The sequence below is a fragment of the Fusarium proliferatum genome (assembly GCF_900067095.1).
Source record: "Fusarium proliferatum ET1 genome assembly, contig: FPRO_scaffold009, whole genome shotgun sequence".
In the NCBI taxonomy this organism is placed as follows: Eukaryota; Fungi; Ascomycota; class Sordariomycetes; order Hypocreales; family Nectriaceae; genus Fusarium; species Fusarium proliferatum.
In genome coordinates this window covers 798,576-819,699 of record NW_022194798.1, presented here as the reverse complement: position 1 = coordinate 819,699, position 21,124 = coordinate 798,576, and the positions used below count along the sequence as shown (strand labels likewise).

Here is a 21,124-nt window from a genome sequence, read left to right as displayed (position 1 = left end):
GGTCACTACTGTACATCACTGTCTGTTGAAACCCAGATATGGTGACTGTTTTATTGGCGACACGTTGAACAGCATTGATGAGAACGACGTTCAGTGGAGAGGCTATATGAGAGTCAATAATACAGTTCAATGGTGGCCATGATATGCGACCTCAATGCTTGTCCAGATGTTCAAACGGCAACAGACTGCATGATGAAGAGTTCAAGTAAACTATCGTAGTTTTCACGCTGAACATCAACATTTACTGCGAGTGATGGAGGACATCTTATCACTTACGCATTGTTGACTGAAATCCTTTAAATAGACCCAACCCATCGCCTCCAAATCCATCATCATCCATCATCTCATCCACATTGACAACAACCTTCACATATCATCTCAACATTCACTCACCATACACCACCAACAGCACTCAAAAGTAAAGTTCTTCCTCATCCTCAACCATGTGTCCCATTACCTTCTGGAAGCACGAGTGTTTCTTTTGCGGAGCCGTCAAGGACAACGCTTCTCTCTACGACCCCGAGATCACCAGTGTTTGTCCAGGTTGTGCTTCTCCAGTCGAGGTGGAGCTGGAGTGGCGCCTCTGGATCTGCCCTCCTTGTGAGGAAGAGCGAGCTACTGCCCAGCCCAAATATCCCCCTACAGGCCAGCGCCCACAGGGGGGTGTCCGTACGTATATGTTCCCGAATGAAACCCAGCGCCAGAACGGACTTCAGCGTCAGAATGAACCTCGTTTCCAGGATGCTCCGCGGTTCCAGCCGTTTCAGAACAATCCACGTGGCCATCGCGTTGCTCAGCAGTATCCTGCTCAGCAAGGTGAGCAACGTCCCCAGTACTTCCAGATGGGCCATCCTCCCCGTGTTCAATACGAACCCGCCGACAGGGTCGTCGTGAGAGCCGTGACCACCATGACCACCACCACCACCACTACTAGGTGAGGATGTCCTGGGTAGCTTGTCAATAAGTTTCCCGTTCTTCTATCTTCAAGAGGATCAGTGAATAGTTGATGAATTACCAGGGCGGTGGCGAGCTTCGGAAAGAAAAGAGAAAAACTAACTAGAAAAAAATATGAAAAGTCGAGGAAAGGCTACAAAAAAAGGGGGATCGATGGGAGGAATACGATATCATAACGGAGGAAATTTTCTAGAAGGTTCTTGGAGCTATCAGGTATCTGACGAGTATTAGTCTAGAATGAGGGGGTAGATAGATTGCCAATGAGTATTTTTTTGGCAACTTATTATGTGCATAGAACGAGTGCTTGCGTGATTATGAACACAGCGACTAAGTAACTATTTTATATCAATGATCTCAGAGCACAAGGAGAATTGTCAGACGTAGATTGCCCCTGTGGAATTCTCACCATAGATTGGTTTAGGCGAAATAGTTAGACCTTAACCAAAACACTCGCTACTTTGGGACGTCGTATGATCAAACCCTGGTAACCCATCTGCATATGCGCGACGAACTCAACCAACAGGATGACAAAGTTCGACTGGGATTGTATTTCCTTATAAAAAAGCATGATTTTCTCCGGGCGGGGGGGTTTTCAACGTTGCGTGATTAAATAGTTTCTATCAAAATGGCAGAACCAACCATCAACGCGGAGCCTGACCTCATACCGGATGAACAGGTTCTTCTACCAGTTACCATGAACTACAAGGAGACTCACTAACTGCGAATTTCAGTCTGGCGAAGAGCATGACTCGTCTATTGGATCAGTAGGTCGCTTCTCACGAATATTTGACGTTACCGACCTGACTTTGGGGAAAAGAGCGTAGCATCCACGTCTGAGAGCTTGAGGAGCTCCATTCTAGACTATCGAAAGGAAAATGGGAGGACTTATCATCGATATAAGGATGGGAGTCAGTCTCTTTCGTTGTTGTGTTGTTACAGTTGACTGATGATCACAGAGTATAACCTTCCTAATGACGACGTCGAGAAGGAGAGACTTGGTATGGAAAAGCCTCGAGAGGCTGTCTTCACTGCTGATTCTTTCGGCTAGACTTGCAGCATAACCTGTTTATTTTGATGCTCGACAACAAACTCGGTCTCGCACCTCCGAATGATCCTAATTCTAATGCCAAGCGTGTTCTTGACGTTGGCACCGGGACAGGAATATGGGCCATTGACTACGCCGACGAGCATCCCGAAGCAACAGTGATCGGTGTCGACCTCTCGCCGATTCAGCCTGATTTGTATCTCTAACAGCCAACGCTGCAGGATATCTGCTGACAGTGATCAGTGTTCCTCCGAACGTGGAGTTCTTTATCGATGATATCGAAGAACCGTGGAACTTCTCTGAGCCATTCGACTATGTTCACAGTCGGATGATGACATTTAGCATCAAGAGCTGGCCAAACCTTGCGAGCAATGTTTACGAGTAAGATCTAGACTACCTTCAGCACAATAATGCTGATTACTGCTACCTTAGCAACCTTGTGCCTGGTGGTTACGTGGAACTTCTAGAAATAGATCTCTTCGCCCACTCAGACGACAAAACCCTGACTGAAGACCATCACCTCTCTAAGCTTATCCACCTTCTTGACGAAGCATCCACCAAGATTGGTCGCCCGTTTCAGGACAACAAAAATAACAAGGATATTCTGCGCGATGCGGGATTTGTGGATATTGTACAGACTGTTTTTAAGTGGCCAACGAACTGCTGGCCTCTGGATAAAAGGTGTAAGGAGATTGGTGAGTGGAACAATCTCAACATGGATAGTTTCAAGGGTCTTGAAGCATTGTCCATGGCAGCTTTGACGAGAGTTCTTGGGTGGACGCAGGAAGAGGTTACGATCTTTTTGGCAAAGGTCAGAAGGGACCTTAATGACAGGACCATTCATGCTTACTGGCCCGTGTAAGTGTAGTATATCTTGTTGACGTCCAGCTACTAACATAACAGATATTCAACTTATGGAAGAAGACCTCTCGATTGAGGCGGCGGAAGATGATGAGGGATAGTGGCACTGTTAATTAATGCTGCCATGCATGTTCATCTAAGCGAGTGCTTCGACCTAGAGGAGCATCCCAACGACCATGAATAACATACTCATTGCCCCAAGAGAGGCACCCAACCGTGATGCACTGTCCTTCGCAGGGGCTGCACCACCTGTAGATGATTTCTGAGCAGTACTTGAAACGCTCTCTGCGCCCTTGGTGCTACTGGTAGTTTCTGGCTCTGATGTCGTAGCGGCCGGACTCGATGTCGCTGAAGGTCCGTGTGAAACATGCGAAGTAGTTTTGGTGTTTCTCGTGGTTGAAGACAAGGAACAGGTACTGGTCCCTTCTGACTTCATACCGCAAACTTTCTCAGCGTCAAAGGTAAAGTCGAGGTTCCTGGCTTGGCACTCTGTATGTTGGCGCTCGACAGATTCTGCAAGTAGATCATTAGAGGGTTTCGGTCTTCTAAAGCTTGAGTATACTGACCAGGCATCACATCTGCATCACATTTCTTGGCCATGCAGCAGAAATACGCCTCGCGGTACTTCTTCTGGGTGCACATACAGGCCGGATCATTGGTACATGAACCTCCCGGAAAGCTGGCATCAAAGCAGCCATTCTGCGGCATGTGTTAGGCAGGAACTCATAGATGTGATGGGAGCTACTTGCATCACATTCTGACTTGCGTAGCTCGGCACCTTGGTCGAACTGCGGCGCGGCGACAGCGAGAGCTGAGCCGAAAAGGCTCAAGATCAAAAATGCAGACGCGCGGACCATTCTGTCAGCTCAGAAGAAATGGATTCGACGAAGGCGATAACAACGTCTGTATATTCTCCCGTTGCTAGTGGCTTCAGGTGAGTGGTGGGGACAAAGGACGGGGTGTTATTTTTCTGATGAGTGTTTTCGTGTCGCAACGCGTTGCTGTGCTGTCATGAGAACACCATGATTATGACGCTTGGCTGGATTGGGCAGATGGCACCTGTTCTGAAATCGGAATAGCGGGGTGAAGGAAAACCAATCATCAGACATAACAATGTAAGCAAGACATCTTGGGGTCAATAACAGGGCGAAGTGATGAGGAAGTTAAAACAGAATCAACAACTCAGCGGGATTAATCACCAGTCACGTCCGTATTACACAGGAACAGCTTCTTGTTCATCGACCGATTCATGAGCGGAAACATCAATAACACTACCTCCAGTAAAGAGAGCAAGAAGGTTTGGTGATCTTCCATGCCTCGTCTAATACCTCCAGCACCTCTTCCGGCAACGGACCCTTCTCAACATTATCCAGATTACTCTCAAGCTGGCTTAGAGAGCTGATGCCAATAACTAACCCATCATTCCCATCCATAACCTTGAGCTTGCTATGGTGAACAAGCCATCTGAACGCAATCTCCAAGAGCGTCAACCCCAATTTATCAGCTACTGGCTGAATCACCTTCAAAGCCTCAAAGTTGACGTCCTTGAAGTACCTGTCGCGATACATCGCCCCAATCACCGGGTCCTGGGTAGAATATCGTCCACCGTCAGCTGGGATCTCTTTGCTTTTGTAGCGACCTGAAAGTACACCACCAGCCAAGGGATTGTAGACGAGAATATCCATCCCAAACTTTCGACAGCATGGGACTAGTTCTTCTTCGATGGCGCGGGTCAAGCAGTTGTACATAGCCTGATAAACGCTTGGTTTGACCCAGCCCTTCTGGTCAGCAATTGTGCAAAGCTCAGCAACTTCCCATGCCGCATAATTGCTTAAGCCAAGCTTCTTGAACTTTCCCTCTTGATAGAGTTCATTACAAGCCTCAAGCGTCTCCTGGAACGGAACTGAACGATCTGGTGCATGAAGGTAGAAGATATCCACGCTATCGGAACCAAGCTCGCCAAGACTCTTGTTCAAGTTCTCCTTAACAATGGCCTTGGAGTGATTGCCAGGCTTGTAAGGATACCATTTTGTAGCGAGAGTAAGGTTGCGCTCTCGCCAGTTGGTAAGCTTGGTCCAGCCTTCTTGCTGGCCCCCGACGTAGGTTCTGGCTGTGTCGACTTCATTATAACCGCGGGACTGCAAGTAGTCGAGGCATTGATTGAAGGTGTCAAGGGAGGTAATGCGGCTTCCATAGGTTTCTGATCCTTCGGGGCCGAATGTCAAGAGCCCAAGGCTGACGCGGGGCTTGGTCTTCGCGGTTTCAGTCATGGTATGAGTGATGGGACTCAAATGATGAACAAAGACTGATTGGAATAGGAGTGTAGCTTATGAGAAAGGGATATCTGTAAAACACACAGGGATTGCTATGTGTATCACATCTCGCCTTGGTACATATATAGCTAGAGATTATCATATAGAAGAACAGAATTCTCGGGAGCGCTGCCGTTATCTGATAACCGGCAACTTTGGCGCGTTGGGAATGTTTCCGCGCTAACAGTCGTTGGCAGAAGTCCAAAAAGCTCAAAGACGTCGGTTTCAACACCAAACCTGGCCATATCCTCCAGGAGCAAGAAAGCTTCAGGCTAAAAGAGAGGGTACTAGAATACACTCAGCAAAGGGTATCCTAAATATAGGCTAAATTACCTATATATTTTATCATTTAGGATCGGGGTCCTGAGTTTTCTTTCCTCCCCTCAGCATATCTAGTAACACAGTGGATTACCCCGCCTAGCCTCCTCGGCTTCTGAACCCGTGGCACATAGTTAGAGCTTGCGGCAGAAGAAGCCGTTATGGATGAAACTCATAGCAAATAGACTATATAGCCACTAATTCAAGCCAGTCTTCTGTATGGGGTTATATATAAGCAGAATCATCATATTATTTAAGAGGATTCCCAAGCACGAGTAATCTTGTAGCTTCACATCACTTTGCAATCATGACAACCTTCAGCCCCCGAGGTCTTGGCGACGTCAAAGTCACAGATCGATTTGATTTAACCGGCAAGAACTTCCTCATCACAGGAGGAGGTGGAGGTATTGGTTTCGCCTGCGCCAAAGCCATAGCCCAACTCAGTGGCGGCGTCGCCGTCATTGACACAGCTCCTGAACCAGTAGAAGAGTTCAAATCTCTGAGTGGTCGCTATGGTGTCAAGATATTTTACACTCGAGGCGACGTAACCAGGCAAGACTCCCTTGAGAAGGCTTTCGCCGAGTGTGTTGATGCCATGGGCGGACAGCTTCATGGAGTGCTCACGGCGGCTGGTATTGTGATGGATACCCCCTTGCTTGATGCTGACTGGGAAGTCACCCAGCGAGTCCTTAATGTCAATGTCATGGGGACGTATTGGACTATCAAGCTTCTCGCACAGCATCTTGTCGAGACCAAAACGCCTGGAAGTATTGTTGCGATCGCCAGCATCAATGCACAAAGTCTTTACGTTCCAGTACAACCAAAATCCGCCTATAACGCCAGCAAGGCTGCTATCAAGGGTCTGATGGGTCCCCTGGCTGGCGAGCTGGGTCAATATGGCATCAGGGTTAACTGCATCTCGCCAGGTACATCGTCTTCGGCAATCTTAGTCATGACACTAATAATGGTTTAGGGGCAATCCAGACCCCTCTACTGGCACGTCTACTGGGAGAGAAGAGGGCTATCCTTGACTGGTACGAAAATGGAGCCCCGTTACAACGGCTGGGCGTGCCGGAAGATTTCACACCTATGGTGTGCTATTTGTTGAGTGATGCAGCTGCGTTCACAACAGGTGCAGATATGCTTGTCACAGGTTTGTTTCCAGGTTATCAATTGGATATATAGTTACTGACTGTACGGTAGGGGGATTGCACGCAGGGTCAGCTCTGAAGTGAAGAGTAAGCGCAGGAGCGAAAGTGCTCAGAGACTATGCTAGGATGGGGATATTGGGGTCCGATTATCATGTGTAGAAGAGTATGTCAAGCTAGCGGAAAAAATAAAGTCGGATAAGAAATGTTGAGCATGATTTTATGCAGAGTTCTTATCTATAACCAGCGTACGCAAGATGCGAAGACGGCAAGACATCTTCCGATTCTCCGTTCTCATGAGGATTCTTGGATCTACTTAGCTCAGATTATTGTAGTCCAAACTTGATTTTGAGTTCCGAAATACATATTCATCTATGCATTTTGTTGACAACTGTTCTCAATGAGTAACTTTGTTGGTCCGCAAACTAACGGGTGTTACGTTGTATAGGGTATGTCACACAAAGCTTCGAGACACCTTCGCGTCAAGCTAGTGGCAAGGATGTGTCGAGAGGCTTCGGTAGAGGTTTTCCAAGAGACATGACAAAGACTGCCTCGCGGATCCTTTGAAATCCTTCAACATGGATAATCTCATGCTCTGAAACCAATTCGATATGATCGTCCCTGATTCAAGCCGCATTGAGCAAAGGTTTCGATAATTTCCTTATCGTGCCGATTTCCCGCCTTATCTAAACGCGTGGTGGGGTTTTGTTTTGATCAACGTGAAGCTAGACCGCTTTTGACGAACCATTCGAGCGACACCGTCACTCCTCTAAGCCACGTTCGAATGGAAATGCTAAAAGCAGGAATTTATTCGAGCTACGACTGCCGATCTCGCACTGCCTGGGAGGCCGCAAGAACACGCATCAATGTCATTATCTTGTTTCAATTTGAGATCTCATCAAAGAGGTCTTTTTCCGCGTCAAGATTGGAGAGCTTGTTGATCCTATCACGACACAGGACATGGTTGAAGCTAAACTTGGAAAGGATATGTAAGGCTCCAGATGAATCTCTTGGCAGAGTGTTGAACAGAGTGGATTCAACTACTTCCACTGCCCTATCATCTCCTCTCAAGAGCGACTTTTCACGTCGACAGGGTACAGCCACAAAAGTAAGCCAGCCGGCCGCTCTCACTTAAACCAGCAAATCACAACAGCCCTACACGTCCCAAGCTCCCAAACCCCTGGCAAGCTATGAGAGGCTGACATGCTAATCCCTGCATCTGCCGGACACGCCCGCGGAGGACCCCGTTGTTCAACGATACAGAAAAGGTGCCAATGTCGGCAGATCGGTCGTATCAATGGCCGTTTTGGTGGGAGAGCTATGCCGTAGGGCTGACGCTGATCCATAGCTGGCTGTGCTGATACTGCGCTTAGATTTGAGGGTTTCATTGCAGGGATTGAGCTTGGGGATGACGCCGTCGGGATCTGTATATATTGAGCTTCTGTCGCCAGTTGCGAAAATTCATATCTCATCTTCACAACAGACAAGCGACTACATCTCAGCATATACTTGTTTCTTTTTTTCTTTTTCATTGACTTTATAGAACATCACCACGATGGGTCTCTTTAGAAGCGGCGACGACGACAAGTCGAACGTTACTTGCCCTACACATTCCTTCGCCCAAAGTACTACCAGCCCCGCCAACGCGTTGACCTCTAGCTAACATGCGACAGATGCCGAGAAGAACATCACCGGTAACTTGAGCTTCTACCAGCTGAGCATGATCATTGGCGGATCATTCGCTGCTTTCGCTCTTATTGTCATGTTCTTCATCAACATGATGCACGCAACGCATCTCTCGAACCCTTCAGAACAAGTCAAGTACGCGCAGCCAACTCTCCAAACCGAGTATACGTGCTAATAACCCTAGGATTATGAGAATCGGCACACTGATTTCGGCGTTCTCCATCATCTCGTTCCTCTGTATTTGCTTTCCTGAAGCAGCAGTCTACATCGAGCCCTGGCTTCACGTTTACGAGGGTTTCGCGCTCGGATCTTTCTTCCTTCTTCTGTGCGACTATGTATCACCGAACCGAGATCAGCAAGACGTGTTTTTCGCTACAAAGAAGAAGAACGGTATCAAGTGGTTCAAGGTACGCTTGTATATTATCAGCAATTGGAAACCTTACTGACAGCTTTCCAGACACGCTGGATCATGATCTTTCAGATGCCCGTCATTGCGATCGGTGTCTCAATCGCTACCGATATTACCCAGGCCGCCGGTATCTTCTGTCAAGAAAGCAACGACCGACACTTCGCCAATATCTATCTCCGAATCATCATGTCCATCTCTCTCGTCATTTCCGTCCTCTCGATCCTACAGATGTACATGCTCCTCAAGAAGGACCTTGCCCACCATAACCCGATGTTGAAGCTCACTGCTTTCAAGATCGTAGTCGGCTTGACATTTATCCAGGGTGTAAGCTTTATCCCTCCTTACCTCCCTAGAATGACACTGACTGTTTAGATCATCTTCACCGTTCTCAACGACCAGAACGTTCTCAAGACCAGCGACACGCTCACCTACGCTGATGTTCACGTTGGTATTCCCAACCTCGTCATTTGCATCGAAATGGCTCCCCTGTCGCTATTCTTCATGTTTGCCTACCCATGGAGCGTTTACAAGTCTGGCCATGGCCGTGGAAGCTTCTCCAAGTTGGAGCAGGGCAACATTCCTGAGGGTTCATACCAAGGCGGTCCTCTCGGTATCCATGCTTGGCTGGCCATGTTGAACCCCTCCGACTCTATCCAGGCGATCTTGTTCATCTTCAAGAGAGACAACCGGAATGCTTCCACAACCGAAGTAAACATGACTGGATATCAGTCCAACGATCCTTTGGTGTCGCGTCCCTATAACCCTCAGCCATACTCTACCACGAACTAAGGTCCAGAGAGGGAGGCGGCTTTTGATGTCCTTTATGATGGTGGCACGACAATGAGTAGGATGGGATGGATATATGGATAGATAGTTGTCAGCGCGTTGAATGATTTCTTTGGTGAAACCTTTTTATGTTATTATATACCTCGACTCAATGATGAAAATATCTTAGATGATCGGCCTATGTTTGGAGACTCAAGTCGTAACAGGTGGGCAGAGGCTTCAATACGGGCCGAAAAACAAAGGAAATGCAATACCCTTAGATGTTTCGAATCTCTTCACTCTGCGCCATCGTGAAAAAAACATTAAGGATGATCTGTTGACTTGATATCAAGGTCATTGTGCTTTCCTTTTGCCATAGTGTATGACGCCCTTATATTATGGTTGTGCCGAAATGGCGCTACGGTTTTATCACTTGATATGTGGCTACGCCTTTGCCTCTTTCATGACAAGGGCTTAAAGCCACACGAAAAGTACAATCGGCTCAGGGGTGCAATCGGGACGCACCCAAAGACTGATATTGGTCGACTCTCGGCCAGTTGTGGGTATAGGGTTACGGTGCTTGATAGAGCGAGGAAGAAACATTTTTAATGACAAGCTACCTTTCGTTACTCTGTGTAGAACATACTTCCTTCTTATTCTTTTGTGATTCGACTCTGGTCTGTACAGCTCTGCAGCGACAAGTCAGCCGGCCCTTGATCGACAAATCCTCTGTCCTTCATGAAGCCCACTCAGATTCTCATCGCTCTTGCGGCCGTTGTTTATGCGGCGCCCGCCGTGGAGCAGAGAATGGCCCTCACCCTCCCTGAAATCGACACGCATTCTCAACCACATGTCAAGCGCTGCGGCAAGGGAAAACCTAAGTACCAAGGTCGATACCCATACCCCGACCAAACTTATAACCAGCTCACCGACGGGACGCCCTGCCGAAATGTCACCATGATCTACGCCCGAGGAATGGGGGCAGAGGGCAACGTAGGAGGGGTGACTGAGACCGGTCCCATCATATTCAATAGACTTGCCGAGCTTATTGGCCCGCAGAACCTGGCCATTGCAGGCGTGAAGTACAAGGCGGATATCAAGGCCGTTATTAAGAAAGGCCCTAAACCAGGCGGTCGGGCCATGAGTGAGCTTATCAACCGGGTACGTCAAGATGTGAGAAGGCAACATTGATGACGATAATACTGACACCGCGCTTACAGGCCGCAACCCAGTGTCCCGATACCCAGATTGTTCTCGTCGGTCACAGCGCGGGCGGCGCGCTCCTGCATCAAAGTGCTGAAAACATAACTGCTGAGGTGACGGCGCGCATCGCTGCTGGTTAGTACCTATCCCCTTCACAGCGTTGACAACTTGCCACTGACTTCACCTTGCATAGCTGCCACCTTGGGATATAAAAAGAAGAAGTCGATGGGGAGAATACCTAAGTCGCGTACTCTTGTTGTCTGCAGAAAAGGCGATTCTTTTTGTTCCAAAACGGTTCCCTGGGAGGCCTGGGTGTTGGGGTGCCCGTGGTGGTTCACCAAGATGGTGCGTACCCACCAGAATTACGAAGAAAATGCTCCTGCCACGGCCAACTGGATTGCCAGTCAGCTTAGGAATGATACTAAATCTAAATAGATATTCTTTCTTTGCGTATTGAATTATGTTGTTGTAAACTTCCCATTTAAATGCACTACTCCTCAGAATTCTAGAGTTACAACAGCTAGATGGATAGCATATCGGGTTTCTATAGAGAACTGCCCTTAGCTCTAACTTATCTGTTCCGGGAAGGTGTCCATCATTTAGGTAGCCAATGTTGTTTAATCTGGCTTTTTCTGGCTTACTTCTTAATGCAGTGAGAGGTACTCCAAAGCGCTATGAGTAACACGTAGGTTGTCATTCTCTTCCTTTCAACTACATATTCTTCCCCATAAAGCATGAACATGACACAGGGAGGCATTGCCCATGATCGACTTCATAGTAAAACATAAGATCTTTTGATCTTATCCAATCAGAAGGCGCCTTCATGGCTCAGTGGTAGAGCGTGTCACTAGTAATGACAAGGTCCACGGTTCGATCCCGTGTGAAGGCACTTTAAGGCACACGATGTGATTTCATCCAGTTTATTCTTTTGTTGTTCTTTTTTATAGGTACCACTACCGATCAGTGGCCGTTGACCCTCGCTGACTTGTTCCTCCAGGCGCAGCACTAAGTCTTGCAAAAAATGAAGGGTTTAAATAACCCCCTTTCAACTCTATACACGAGCCAGAAGTGAGTACCGTCGGATTCCCATATAGACGTCGTGGAGATTACTATTTCTATCTCCAGTCCACCTTGCCCAGTTTGTTTCACCTGATTCCTGATCGAATAGACACCAATTTCCTCTTCTGGCTTCGCAGGCGACTTCTCTCACTCCCAAGCCATGCATCAACCAGTCTCCTGGTGTGTCGGCAGACGGTTTTCTAGATGATCTGCCAGCAACAAATCCATACAGAAATACTCGTTTCAGTCTGGGTAGCCTCTCCTTGTCCAGGATCATGTCGCCGATGGCATCCACCAATGCCCTATTGCCAGCACCAGTCTTTCCGGTGGAGAGAAACTCGTCCTCAGAAAACCCTTCGTTGTCTTCGATTCCTGCTGCAGGTCGATGTTCGATGACAAGTGTCTCCAGAGTCTGACTAGACGCCAGGATAAGCCTTTTCCATGCCTCGAGACTGTCCCGCTCTGCGGTCGTCGACCAGGAATTATGCTGGTTGAAGTAATCACCAAGATTATTACAAGGTGAACATAAGTATAAGCACTTGAGGTTTGGGAAAGAAACTCGAGCATCGGGGAGGAAATTTCCCAGTGGCATTGGAATGAATCCCCCGGGTTGATGCTCCCATCGGTCATGACTTTCAGTATCTTGTTCACTGATACCGACTGTATTGGGCAGCGGCTCATCCAGCATACCAAGTTCCAGGCGCTCGAGCGTTCCATAAGATTGGAGAATGTAAACTGAGATAGGGCGGGGGATATACGCGAAGAGTCTCGCAAAACGCAGCTTTGTCATCGGCTGTCCTCGTATCTCCTCAAGCTCTTTGTGGTCGGAAGTTCCATAGGCCCCGTGAAGCTCTAAGCATTCGAGGTTCTCGAAATAAGGTATAAGTTTCCAAACAGAGACTGGCTCTGCTACTGAACTCATATGAGGCTTCCACTCTGACTCAATCACGGTACACAGACTCTTCACTCTACCAGCAACGTGTCTGAAACGTCCTATATCGTGAGCGTAGAGTACCTGCAGCATGGTGAAGAGACTCTTGGCTCTTTCGCTGATATCGCTTTGCCAACCATCCCTTTTCGAATCATGGTAAGGCCGATTGGGAGATTTGTATGGCCATGGCTCGTTGAGCTCTGCGCTTGACTCGTGATATCCCTTCTCATGAAGTTCAATGTCCCTCCATAAACAGCCTCCAGCGACTGATGCTAAGCGTTTGCAGGTGTAACTGAGACGGCATAGCTCTTGGGGAGAACTGTCGCGGATGATCTGGAGAAGGATCTCGCAGGGTAAAGAGTCAAGTGAGGCCATCGCGAAATTTGATTGTCATTAAAAGAGTGAGAGTGTTTCTTGGAGCATTTGGACATACGTCAATTGCTTATACTGCTTACCTCCCGTGATCCGCCGGAGAGCGGCGCATGCTGCTATATTGGTTAATTCGTCGTAAGACGGCATCCTTGGCTCCAGACATCCACCTATCAGGTCAGTCAGTGAATCTGACACTGCTCAGCCCTCTGAATTCGGATATAAGAATAATTCTATCCTCTTTATTTGACACGAAGACTGCGCTAGAGAAAAGCTTCGTCACTCACGACGGGATGGCCTTCAATAGACTTTCATCCATCGTAAGCAAGTCTGTCATCTGCATTAAATGAGAGAACCCAATGATGTCAAAATGCAGACTAGAATTCCCGAATCGCATGGAATGAATGATGTAGTTATGCGTACACATCGTACACATATGAATCCTGGGAGTCATCCAAGAAATGCAACATGACGGACTGGGGGTCACAAAGAATAATACAATCGTGGTGTAAGTGAGACTCATGCCTGTCAATGGCCTAAATCTCATAAGTTTTTATATCGGTGGTTTGTATTTGCTATTCTATTAAATGAGAGTGTGACTGGTAGTTCTGTTATAGCATGACGCACTTGCACAGAAGCCTAACACTTGCAAGTAGCTCAACCACTCACCTCAGCGAAGCACTACTATTCATTATTACAGAATAATTTAATTGGATAAGCTGTTGGTATGAGATAAGCAGATCAGAATCCGGATGACCGCCGACGCGTTTTGCGCTGTGTCAACGGATCGGATCCCTGCCCGTAACATGTCGGATCGCCTCCACCGAGTCAGCCAGCCCCGCGCCGGGCTCACTCGCCGACATTTCCACCAAGAACTTATAACAAAAGGAACAGAATCGCTTCAATCTGCCGACATAATAGCTCAAGCTTACCACATTCATCTAACAAAGTTATCTCCACTTTCGTCCAGCAAAAATGTCTGGTCAACAGCACTCAGCGTTTGGCGCAGCGGAATACATCCCGCCTGACCCCATCTTTGAAGTGACCAAGCGTTTCAACGCCGACCAAAGTCCTCAGAAAGTGAACCTTGGACAAGGTACATATCGCGATGAGAATGCTAAGCCTTGGGTTCTTCCATCGGTGAGGGAGGCTGAGAAGCTGGCTGGAAATGCTGGACACGAGTATTTGCCCATTGAAGGTTTGCAAAGCTTCCGCGATGAAGCTACCAAGTTGTTGTTTCACGATACTTCCGCACTCAAATATAACAGAGTGGGTTAAATTGCACCGCTAAGCTCTTTCGATTGCTGATCCATTTTAGATTGCGAGTTGCCAGTCCATTTCTGGAACCGGATCTCTCCTCCTAGCTGGTCTTGTTCTTCGCAAGGCCAATTTAGGTATCGAGAACATCATCATCACAGACCCAACCTGGTCGAACCACGATCTTCTCTTCAAAGAAATCGGTTTCAACGTAGTCAAAGCCCCCTACTACAAAGATCGAAGCTTTGACTTTAATGGTTACATCAGCGCACTGAAGGAAGCCGATAAGCGTTCTGCAGTTGTTCTCCACGCATGCGCCCATAACCCAACTGGTTGCGATCCAACTCGTGATCAATGGAAACAAATTGCAGCTGTGATTAAAGAGAACGGAATCTTTCCAATCATCGATTCAGCCTATCTAGGCTTCAACTCGGGAAACTACGATGAAGACGCATGGGCGATCAAGTACATCATCGAAGATCTAGGCCTCGAAGCCGCGATATGCATGTCCTTCGCCAAGAACATGGGTCTCTACGGAGAGAGAGTAGGACTGACAGCAATCGTGACAAAGTCTGAAGACTCCAAGCGAACGGTGTTCTCCTTGCTCCAGAATGCTCAGCGACAGACTGTCTCGAATCCTCCGGTCTATGGAGCTAGAATTGCAGCCACTGTCCTTGGAACCCCCGACCTTTCAAAGCAATGGCATCAAGACCTTGTTACAATGTCTTCGAGAATCAGATCGATGAGGAAGAAATTGTATGATGAGCTTGTGCGGCTGGGGACCCCGGGAGACTGGTCGCATATTGTTAACCAGACTGGCATGTTTGGGTATACTGGTATCAGCAAGCCTCAGATTGAACGTTTGGAAGGTAAGTAATCTTCTTATATCTTAAGATGTATACTGACGTGATCTCAGAACAATATCACATCTACATGGCGAATACTTCAAGGATAAGTCTGGCCGGCCTGAATGATCACAACGTTGAGTATGTGGCAAAATCGTTAGATGACGTTGTTCGAAATGTGCAGTGAAGAACTTGGATACTGTATCACAAGTACTAGACACTCCCCGGATTAAAAATACTTAACACCAGTAAAGTCTCTGTGGTATATCGATCAAACATGTTCGTAAAGCGCACAGCCCTACTCATTAACACACATAATACGGTTTCAATGATGTCCAGAGAAGTGCAAAACTATCCACCATAAGGCAAATGCTCTCCTTCAGCTGTTCCGACTGCAACTCAGCCAGCTCTAAAGCAGGGCTTGTCATCGGTGCTCCCGGTCCAACAGATTGGATACTCCGCATCGGACCTCGCGCTACTCAGATACTTCGAGAACATGCAGATCGCACAAGACTACAGGACAACAACACGACCCCTAAACTCAACGCACGTTCCAAGGTCACTGGCGCAGAACAAGATCCGTCCATAACCGCTCTCCACTAACCCTAATGCCCCCTTCACCATACAGACCCTCGTATCCAATTCCATCCCACGCCGGTCAGACCTCCGATATAAACTAGAATATGCAAGACGGCTTCCAGCGTACCACAAACCCGATACCCAAGCTCCCAACCCCTACCTTTCGCCAGGACAAGCCGATGCATGGCGTATCACGCCCTGACCCCCCAGCTACCGCATGTGGACTAACTTCTCCAGATGTGATAAGATCCCAGGACCAACGGTGTCATTCCCGTACTAGCATATCTCTTGTGATACGTGACCAAAGTGGGGTTAGCAAAACCATCGGGAAACTCTCCCGCTTCCAAGTCTAGACCTCCAACGCACCTCGCTAAAGATGATGGAAGTAAAAAAAGACACCGATAAGATGTCCATGTGACGGACTACCCCGCTTCCCCGCGGTGTTTGCTCAAAGGAAACGCGTATCGGTTGGGGTGCCGATAGGGTGTGGCCAAAAGGTAGTTAGAGCCGCGCGAGATGGGGGGTTCCAAGTCAAATAGATGATAAGCTTATGATGCTTCACTTCAAAAAAGCACATCTTATCACTACCACCGTCACTGCCTTTTTCTTCCCTTCACATCAACACAGTCATCATCAGCACAGTAAAATTTGCGAAGAGACTTTCAGTGCCTGACATGACAACACTCTCAACTACTACTCGCTCACGCGCCGCTCAGGGCCTTACTCTCACACTCCGCCCTACCTCGCGAGTGCGGCGCGATAGCCTCATCGCGCTCGCTCGCTACTCCTCCACCAACGCCGCAGCAGCGCTTGAGGCGACACGCACAAACACACCCGTCGCCAAAGGCGCAGAATCACCACTTTCAGAACTTCCTCCCCTAGTTCTCTACCGCTCTCTCCTGGTCAATTCCATATCATCAAGACCATGGCTCCTCATCCCTTCACTGCATCTTCTTCAGAAACTCTCCAACCCTGCGAACCCATATCTCTTCAACGTTGATCGCAACCCGCTACTGCGAAGCTTGCTGAAGCATACGTTTTACAAACAGTTCTGCGCTGGTGAGACTGGCGCTGAGACGCAGTCTACAATGAAGTCACTGCAGGATATGGGATTCAAGGGAACAATTCTCACATTTGCGAAGGAGACTGTCTTCGATGCCAAGACTGGTAAAGGTCAGGGTTTTGGTATCGAAGCCTCGAGCTCGAATGAGTGCCAGTGGTGCGAGAACATTGAGGCCTGGAGAGAGGGGACTATCAGGACTGTTGAGTTGCTCCGTGAGGGAGATCAATTGGCTGTCAAGTAAGTCGAGATATCTCTATTCTTCACCGCATCGTATACTAACAGATTATCAGAATGACAGGCGCTGGACCTGGAGTCTGCGACGCTTTCGCCAACGGCACCGAACTCCCCAAGCAATTCGTCGACGCTAGCCACGAGATCGCACAAAAGTGCAAAGACCGCGGCGCATACATTCTCATCGACGCTGAATCACAGCACTACCAATGGGGCATTTTCCGTCTCGGCATGGAGCTCCAGCAAAAGTTCAACACGGACGGCAAGGTCGTTCTCTATAATACCTACCAAGCCTATCTCAAGAGCACCCATGACACTCTAGCCAAGCATCTCCAAGCTGCTCTTGACAAGGGCTTCACACTGGGCATCAAGGTCGTTCGCGGCGCATACATGGCCTCTGATCCCCGCTCCCTAATCCACGACACAAAGCAGGACACGGACGACTCGTACAACCAAATCGCCCAGGGCGTTCTACGTCAAGAATTCCGCTCTTTCGGCACAAGCAAGCCCTTCCCCTCCGCACAGCTCCTTCTAGCCAGCCACAACAAAGAGTCGCTGGTCAAAGCTCACGAAACGCACCAGGAGCGCACCAAAGCAGGTCTTCCGACTGTGCCGGTCAAGTTTGCGCAGCTCCATGGCATGTCGGACGAGGTTAGCTTCGGGCTGCTGAAGCTAAAAGACGATGCGGGGGTGGCTCCCGAGGTTTATAAGTGCACTACGTGGGGTACGCTTCCGGAGTGCATGGCTTATCTCACGAGGAGGGCTATGGAGAATAGGGATGCTGCCGCGCGAACGCTGGACGAGTATTCGGCGTTGAAGAGCGAGCTTTGGAGACGGTTGGCTTTCTGGCGATAGGCGAAAAGTGTTTGTAATTACAAAGAATTATTAGTTAAGAATGGAATTAATTCTAGAATTTTATCTGTGCCATCGTGAAATCGTTCAGTCTCAATGTTGATTTGCAAGGGATGCTCTATCATTCACCGCTCTGTTAGCGCTAGAATGTCTCAGCTGGGAGATAACATGGATTGGACGTCAGTGTAGTGCACTTCACACGCCTCTTCTTATCCATGCAGATCTCTCTCTTTCTCAATGACACATTCCCAATCCCTGCAAATACTGTCGGCACTCGCAAAGCGGGGTATCTCACCCAGAAACTCAATTCCTCCATCTTCAAAAGTGTCACGAGCACTGAAACGTGTTCCATCGCACATCAAGTGGCGCCGGTGAGGGTCCCGTAGCCCTGCCCTGCAACCCACTGTAAATTCGGAGCTTAGCTCTACCCCATGGTTCATCGGCAGCGCTCCCGTTGATACTACCCCTCATCAAAACAAAGAGATAACATTCCTGCATCTGCACGACTTGTCAACGTCTTTCCAGTCGTGGTTTGGTCTATTCTTCGTGTGAGGTCACAAGATCGGCTGCCTATCTTATGTGTATACGCTTTCCTGGTAGGCTGCAATTTGTCTGATCGTTCGGCGAATAAGACATTATAATTCACAGCATTGAATCGTGTCCCCTGTCACGACAGATATCACAACCATGGCTGGTCTTAGCAATGCCACACTCACCATTCTGGGAACGGGTAAGATTACCCCGATGATTTTGTAGTTCTTGGACTGACGATTACAGGAAACATCACAAAACCTATTGTGAAGAATTTGCTTCCTGCCATCAAAGACGGCAAAACAGATTTGCCTTTCACAAAGATCATCGCTTGCGTGCGATCGGAAGGATCTCAGTCAAAGCTTAATGAACAGTTCTCAGAGTACAGCAGCATTTTGACTGTGTCTCGTGGCGATAATGTCAAAGCTATTCAGAACGGCGACGTGATAATCTTGGGCGTTGATCCAGCTGATATCGCCGACGCTCTCACTCAAGAAGGTATTCGCGATGCTTTGTCAGGCAAACTTCTCATCAGTGTAGCCGCTGGGTGGACAAAGGAGAAGCTCGAATCAACACTCTACGGAAGCGAGACAACCAAAGAGAATGCCTCTGGCAGGGCCTGGGTAATTCGTACTCTGCCAAACATTGCATGCATGGTATCAGAGGGTCTCATCGCTATTGAGAAATCACCTACCGAGCCTCAAGTCCCAGCAGAGCTCATGGACCTCACCAAAAGCCTTTTCAACACCATTGGCAGAACCACCGAAGTCGCTCCCCGTCTTATGAACGCCACTACAGCCGTTGGGGGGTCTACCCCAGCAATGTGGGCTATCATCTGCGACGCCTTCATCGATGCGTCCGTGGCCGTTGGTGTACCCAGGGCTACTGCACAGACAATGATCTATCAATCCATGAGGGGTTCAGCTGCAATGCTTCAGAGTGGACTGCAACCCGGGGATTTGAGAGACCAGGGGACTTCGCCTGAGGGCTGCACTATCGGAGGAATCATGGTTCTAGAAGAAGCGGGAGTCAGGGGCCATCTTGGACGTGCGCTACGGGAAGCGGTTACTCTGGCAAGGTTGATGGAGACTACTACCCATGTCAATGATACACGACCTACTTCATAGATTTAGCCAAGAACAGTGGACGATAGAAAGTATTGTATACCAAGAACTAGACGCCTCCTCCTTTTTCCCTAGCTAGACCGTTTAATACCAAGTGAACGTTATCTCCGATCTACTATACTAGTCTTCCCGTTCTGTGTGCATTCCTGTACCTGCTTTTCATTCTACACGCCAAATCAATAAACCCTTCTAGAAGCTTTCCCTATAACAGCTTATGAAACCTTGACCTTGCCTCCATGTTCGCCACACACCCTACTCCAAAAGCCGGGATGATTCTCAGAGACCGCAGTATTGTGGCTGAGAACAGGTCCCTTCGGATCTGTGCCGAGCGCTCAACCCAAGGTATTCCCCGCGGTCGGGCATACAAGTCCAGCCCAAGTAGGTGAACTGGGGTAGCGAAGAATTGTGAGAAGATGGGTACTGTCAGCTGTGATATGATCGCCTTGGAGTGCGGGCTTGACGATAAGCTGTCAGGGATGAGAGAGGATAGCCAGGGTGCCATCGTAAACGATCCAAAGATCGTGATGGCATCTCTCATGAGAAACGTAGCTGTAGCGGCTCGAGGCACGCCAGGCTTGACAACTGGTGCGACTTTATCAGTCGGCGTTGTCGAAGCACTGAACATTTGAGCAAAGCGTACATCTTTCAGCACGCCAAGAGGAACGTTCACTATCATCGTATTGACAAAAGTAACTGTTCCAACAGCCGCTTTGTGAAACTCGTGAGCGAGCGTATCTGAAGCATTTGACACAGCATACGTCGCTCCGTATAGAGTCCAGACGTAGCCAAATGCACTGCTGAAAATGAAGCGGCCTGGATGTTTGATAGCGTTCAAGCTGTGAATTTTCATGCCCTGTGTGAGAGGTCTGTTGAAAGAAACCTTCTCTACCATAGATCTGGAGCTTGTTAAATGAGTTTTGTGGTGAGAGGTTATGAGACATACTGGTCAATCACCGTGATTACTGGTGTTATTAGAGTTGCAGAGATAGCGGCTGCTGCTATATCCCCAACGATGGGCTTCCATAAATGGCTGCGACTGAATGTTGCTTCAGCGACATCTTGATGATTTTCCATGAGGTATGTTGTCAAGTTTGAAGGGCAAAAGACAGCAACAGTGGTCTGCAGGTAAGGCTCTCTCAGGGTGTTGGTGTCGCGATGTTTGATAAGATGCAGCACCTTGTAAAAATGATAGCGATTCCAGAAGAACAACTACCCAAGCCAGCAAATGCCGGGAGCTGTCCCTCAAGCCCAGCTATCCCTCCCAATCAGTACAACAATACAGCTACACCAACACCATCGCACGGCCAAACCGACACCACGGGATCCTCAACCGACCCTTCTAAACTCACCAAACCCCACCACCAAAAACCCCCCATCGGTGTCCCTCCCGTGCAGCGCCTCCAGTGTCTTGTGACACTGTCGGCCCCCCGCCCGATCCCAAAAAGTGGCTTAACTTCCATTTTAGCGCTGTGAGGGGTAACTGAATCAACCCCTCCACTCCACTAAAAAGTTTCGGTTGCAGCCCCGACTTCAGTGGGATAAGGTTGTGATGTCAACATAAAAACGCCCAGCAGAAGCGCAT

At 48.5% G+C, this 21,124-nt stretch overlaps 12 protein-coding genes and 1 non-coding gene across 13 annotated transcripts; 9 read left to right on the top strand and 4 right to left on the bottom strand.

The window, feature by feature from the left end:
* Positions 1-443: 443 nt before the first annotated feature.
* On the top strand, positions 444-938 carry FPRO_15495 (uncharacterized protein; the record flags this gene model as incomplete). The annotated part of the gene is made up of 1 exon (XM_031220179.1): positions 444-938. One exon carries the CDS (start codon positions 444-446, stop codon positions 936-938), a length of 495 nt encoding a protein of 164 aa, XP_031085864.1.
* A 641-nt stretch (positions 939-1,579) lies between these two features.
* On the top strand, positions 1,580-2,936 carry FPRO_15496 (uncharacterized protein; the record flags this gene model as incomplete). The annotated part of the gene is made up of 8 exons (XM_031220178.1): positions 1,580-1,630; positions 1,686-1,718; positions 1,772-1,862; positions 1,911-1,952; positions 2,003-2,195; positions 2,243-2,380; positions 2,432-2,857; positions 2,903-2,936. The coding sequence occupies 8 exons, from the start codon at positions 1,580-1,582 to the stop codon at positions 2,934-2,936; spliced, it is 1,008 nt and encodes a 335-aa protein (XP_031085863.1).
* Positions 2,937-3,292: 356 nt separating this feature from the next.
* Positions 3,293-3,717, bottom strand: FPRO_15497 (uncharacterized protein; the record flags this gene model as incomplete). Its single annotated transcript, XM_031220177.1, is given in 2 exon segments — positions 3,293-3,490; positions 3,505-3,717. 2 exon segments carry the CDS (start codon positions 3,715-3,717, stop codon positions 3,293-3,295), a joined length of 411 nt encoding a protein of 136 aa, XP_031085862.1.
* A 414-nt stretch (positions 3,718-4,131) lies between these two features.
* FPRO_15498 (uncharacterized protein) lies at positions 4,132-5,130 on the bottom strand (the record flags this gene model as incomplete). Its single annotated transcript, XM_031220176.1, has 1 exon — positions 4,132-5,130. One exon carries the CDS (start codon positions 5,128-5,130, stop codon positions 4,132-4,134), a length of 999 nt encoding a protein of 332 aa, XP_031085861.1.
* A 667-nt stretch (positions 5,131-5,797) lies between these two features.
* On the top strand, positions 5,798-6,725 carry FPRO_15499 (uncharacterized protein; the record flags this gene model as incomplete). The annotated part of the gene is made up of 3 exons (XM_031220175.1): positions 5,798-6,416; positions 6,464-6,643; positions 6,694-6,725. The coding sequence occupies 3 exons, from the start codon at positions 5,798-5,800 to the stop codon at positions 6,723-6,725; spliced, it is 831 nt and encodes a 276-aa protein (XP_031085860.1).
* A 1,468-nt stretch (positions 6,726-8,193) lies between these two features.
* On the top strand, positions 8,194-9,522 carry FPRO_15500 (uncharacterized protein; the record flags this gene model as incomplete). Its single annotated transcript, XM_031220174.1, has 5 exons — positions 8,194-8,263; positions 8,312-8,459; positions 8,509-8,731; positions 8,782-9,057; positions 9,106-9,522. 5 exons carry the CDS (start codon positions 8,194-8,196, stop codon positions 9,520-9,522), a joined length of 1,134 nt encoding a protein of 377 aa, XP_031085859.1.
* A 714-nt stretch (positions 9,523-10,236) lies between these two features.
* Positions 10,237-10,841, top strand: FPRO_15501 (uncharacterized protein; the record flags this gene model as incomplete). The annotated part of the gene is made up of 2 exons (XM_031220173.1): positions 10,237-10,659; positions 10,719-10,841. The coding sequence occupies 2 exons, from the start codon at positions 10,237-10,239 to the stop codon at positions 10,839-10,841; spliced, it is 546 nt and encodes a 181-aa protein (XP_031085858.1).
* A 677-nt stretch (positions 10,842-11,518) lies between these two features.
* Positions 11,519-11,590, top strand: tRNA. The gene has a single exon. It is a non-coding gene; the product is annotated as a tRNA-Thr (tRNA).
* Positions 11,591-11,752: 162 nt separating this feature from the next.
* On the bottom strand, positions 11,753-13,066 carry FPRO_15502 (uncharacterized protein; the record flags this gene model as incomplete). Its single annotated transcript, XM_031220172.1, has 1 exon — positions 11,753-13,066. One exon carries the CDS (start codon positions 13,064-13,066, stop codon positions 11,753-11,755), a length of 1,314 nt encoding a protein of 437 aa, XP_031085857.1.
* Positions 13,067-14,035: 969 nt separating this feature from the next.
* FPRO_15503 (putative aspartate aminotransferase, cytoplasmic) lies at positions 14,036-15,349 on the top strand (the record flags this gene model as incomplete). Its single annotated transcript, XM_031220171.1, has 3 exons — positions 14,036-14,329; positions 14,379-15,186; positions 15,234-15,349. The coding sequence occupies 3 exons, from the start codon at positions 14,036-14,038 to the stop codon at positions 15,347-15,349; spliced, it is 1,218 nt and encodes a 405-aa protein (XP_031085856.1).
* A 1,066-nt stretch (positions 15,350-16,415) lies between these two features.
* FPRO_15504 (putative aspartate aminotransferase, cytoplasmic) lies at positions 16,416-17,890 on the top strand (the record flags this gene model as incomplete). The annotated part of the gene is made up of 2 exons (XM_031220169.1): positions 16,416-17,041; positions 17,095-17,890. 2 exons carry the CDS (start codon positions 16,416-16,418, stop codon positions 17,888-17,890), a joined length of 1,422 nt encoding a protein of 473 aa, XP_031085855.1.
* Positions 17,891-18,574: 684 nt separating this feature from the next.
* On the top strand, positions 18,575-19,545 carry FPRO_15505 (uncharacterized protein; the record flags this gene model as incomplete). Its single annotated transcript, XM_031220168.1, has 2 exons — positions 18,575-18,617; positions 18,665-19,545. The coding sequence occupies 2 exons, from the start codon at positions 18,575-18,577 to the stop codon at positions 19,543-19,545; spliced, it is 924 nt and encodes a 307-aa protein (XP_031085854.1).
* Positions 19,546-19,744: 199 nt separating this feature from the next.
* FPRO_15506 (uncharacterized protein) lies at positions 19,745-20,616 on the bottom strand (the record flags this gene model as incomplete). Its single annotated transcript, XM_031220167.1, has 2 exons — positions 19,745-20,438; positions 20,486-20,616. The coding sequence occupies 2 exons, from the start codon at positions 20,614-20,616 to the stop codon at positions 19,745-19,747; spliced, it is 825 nt and encodes a 274-aa protein (XP_031085853.1).
* Positions 20,617-21,124: the final 508 nt, after the last annotated feature.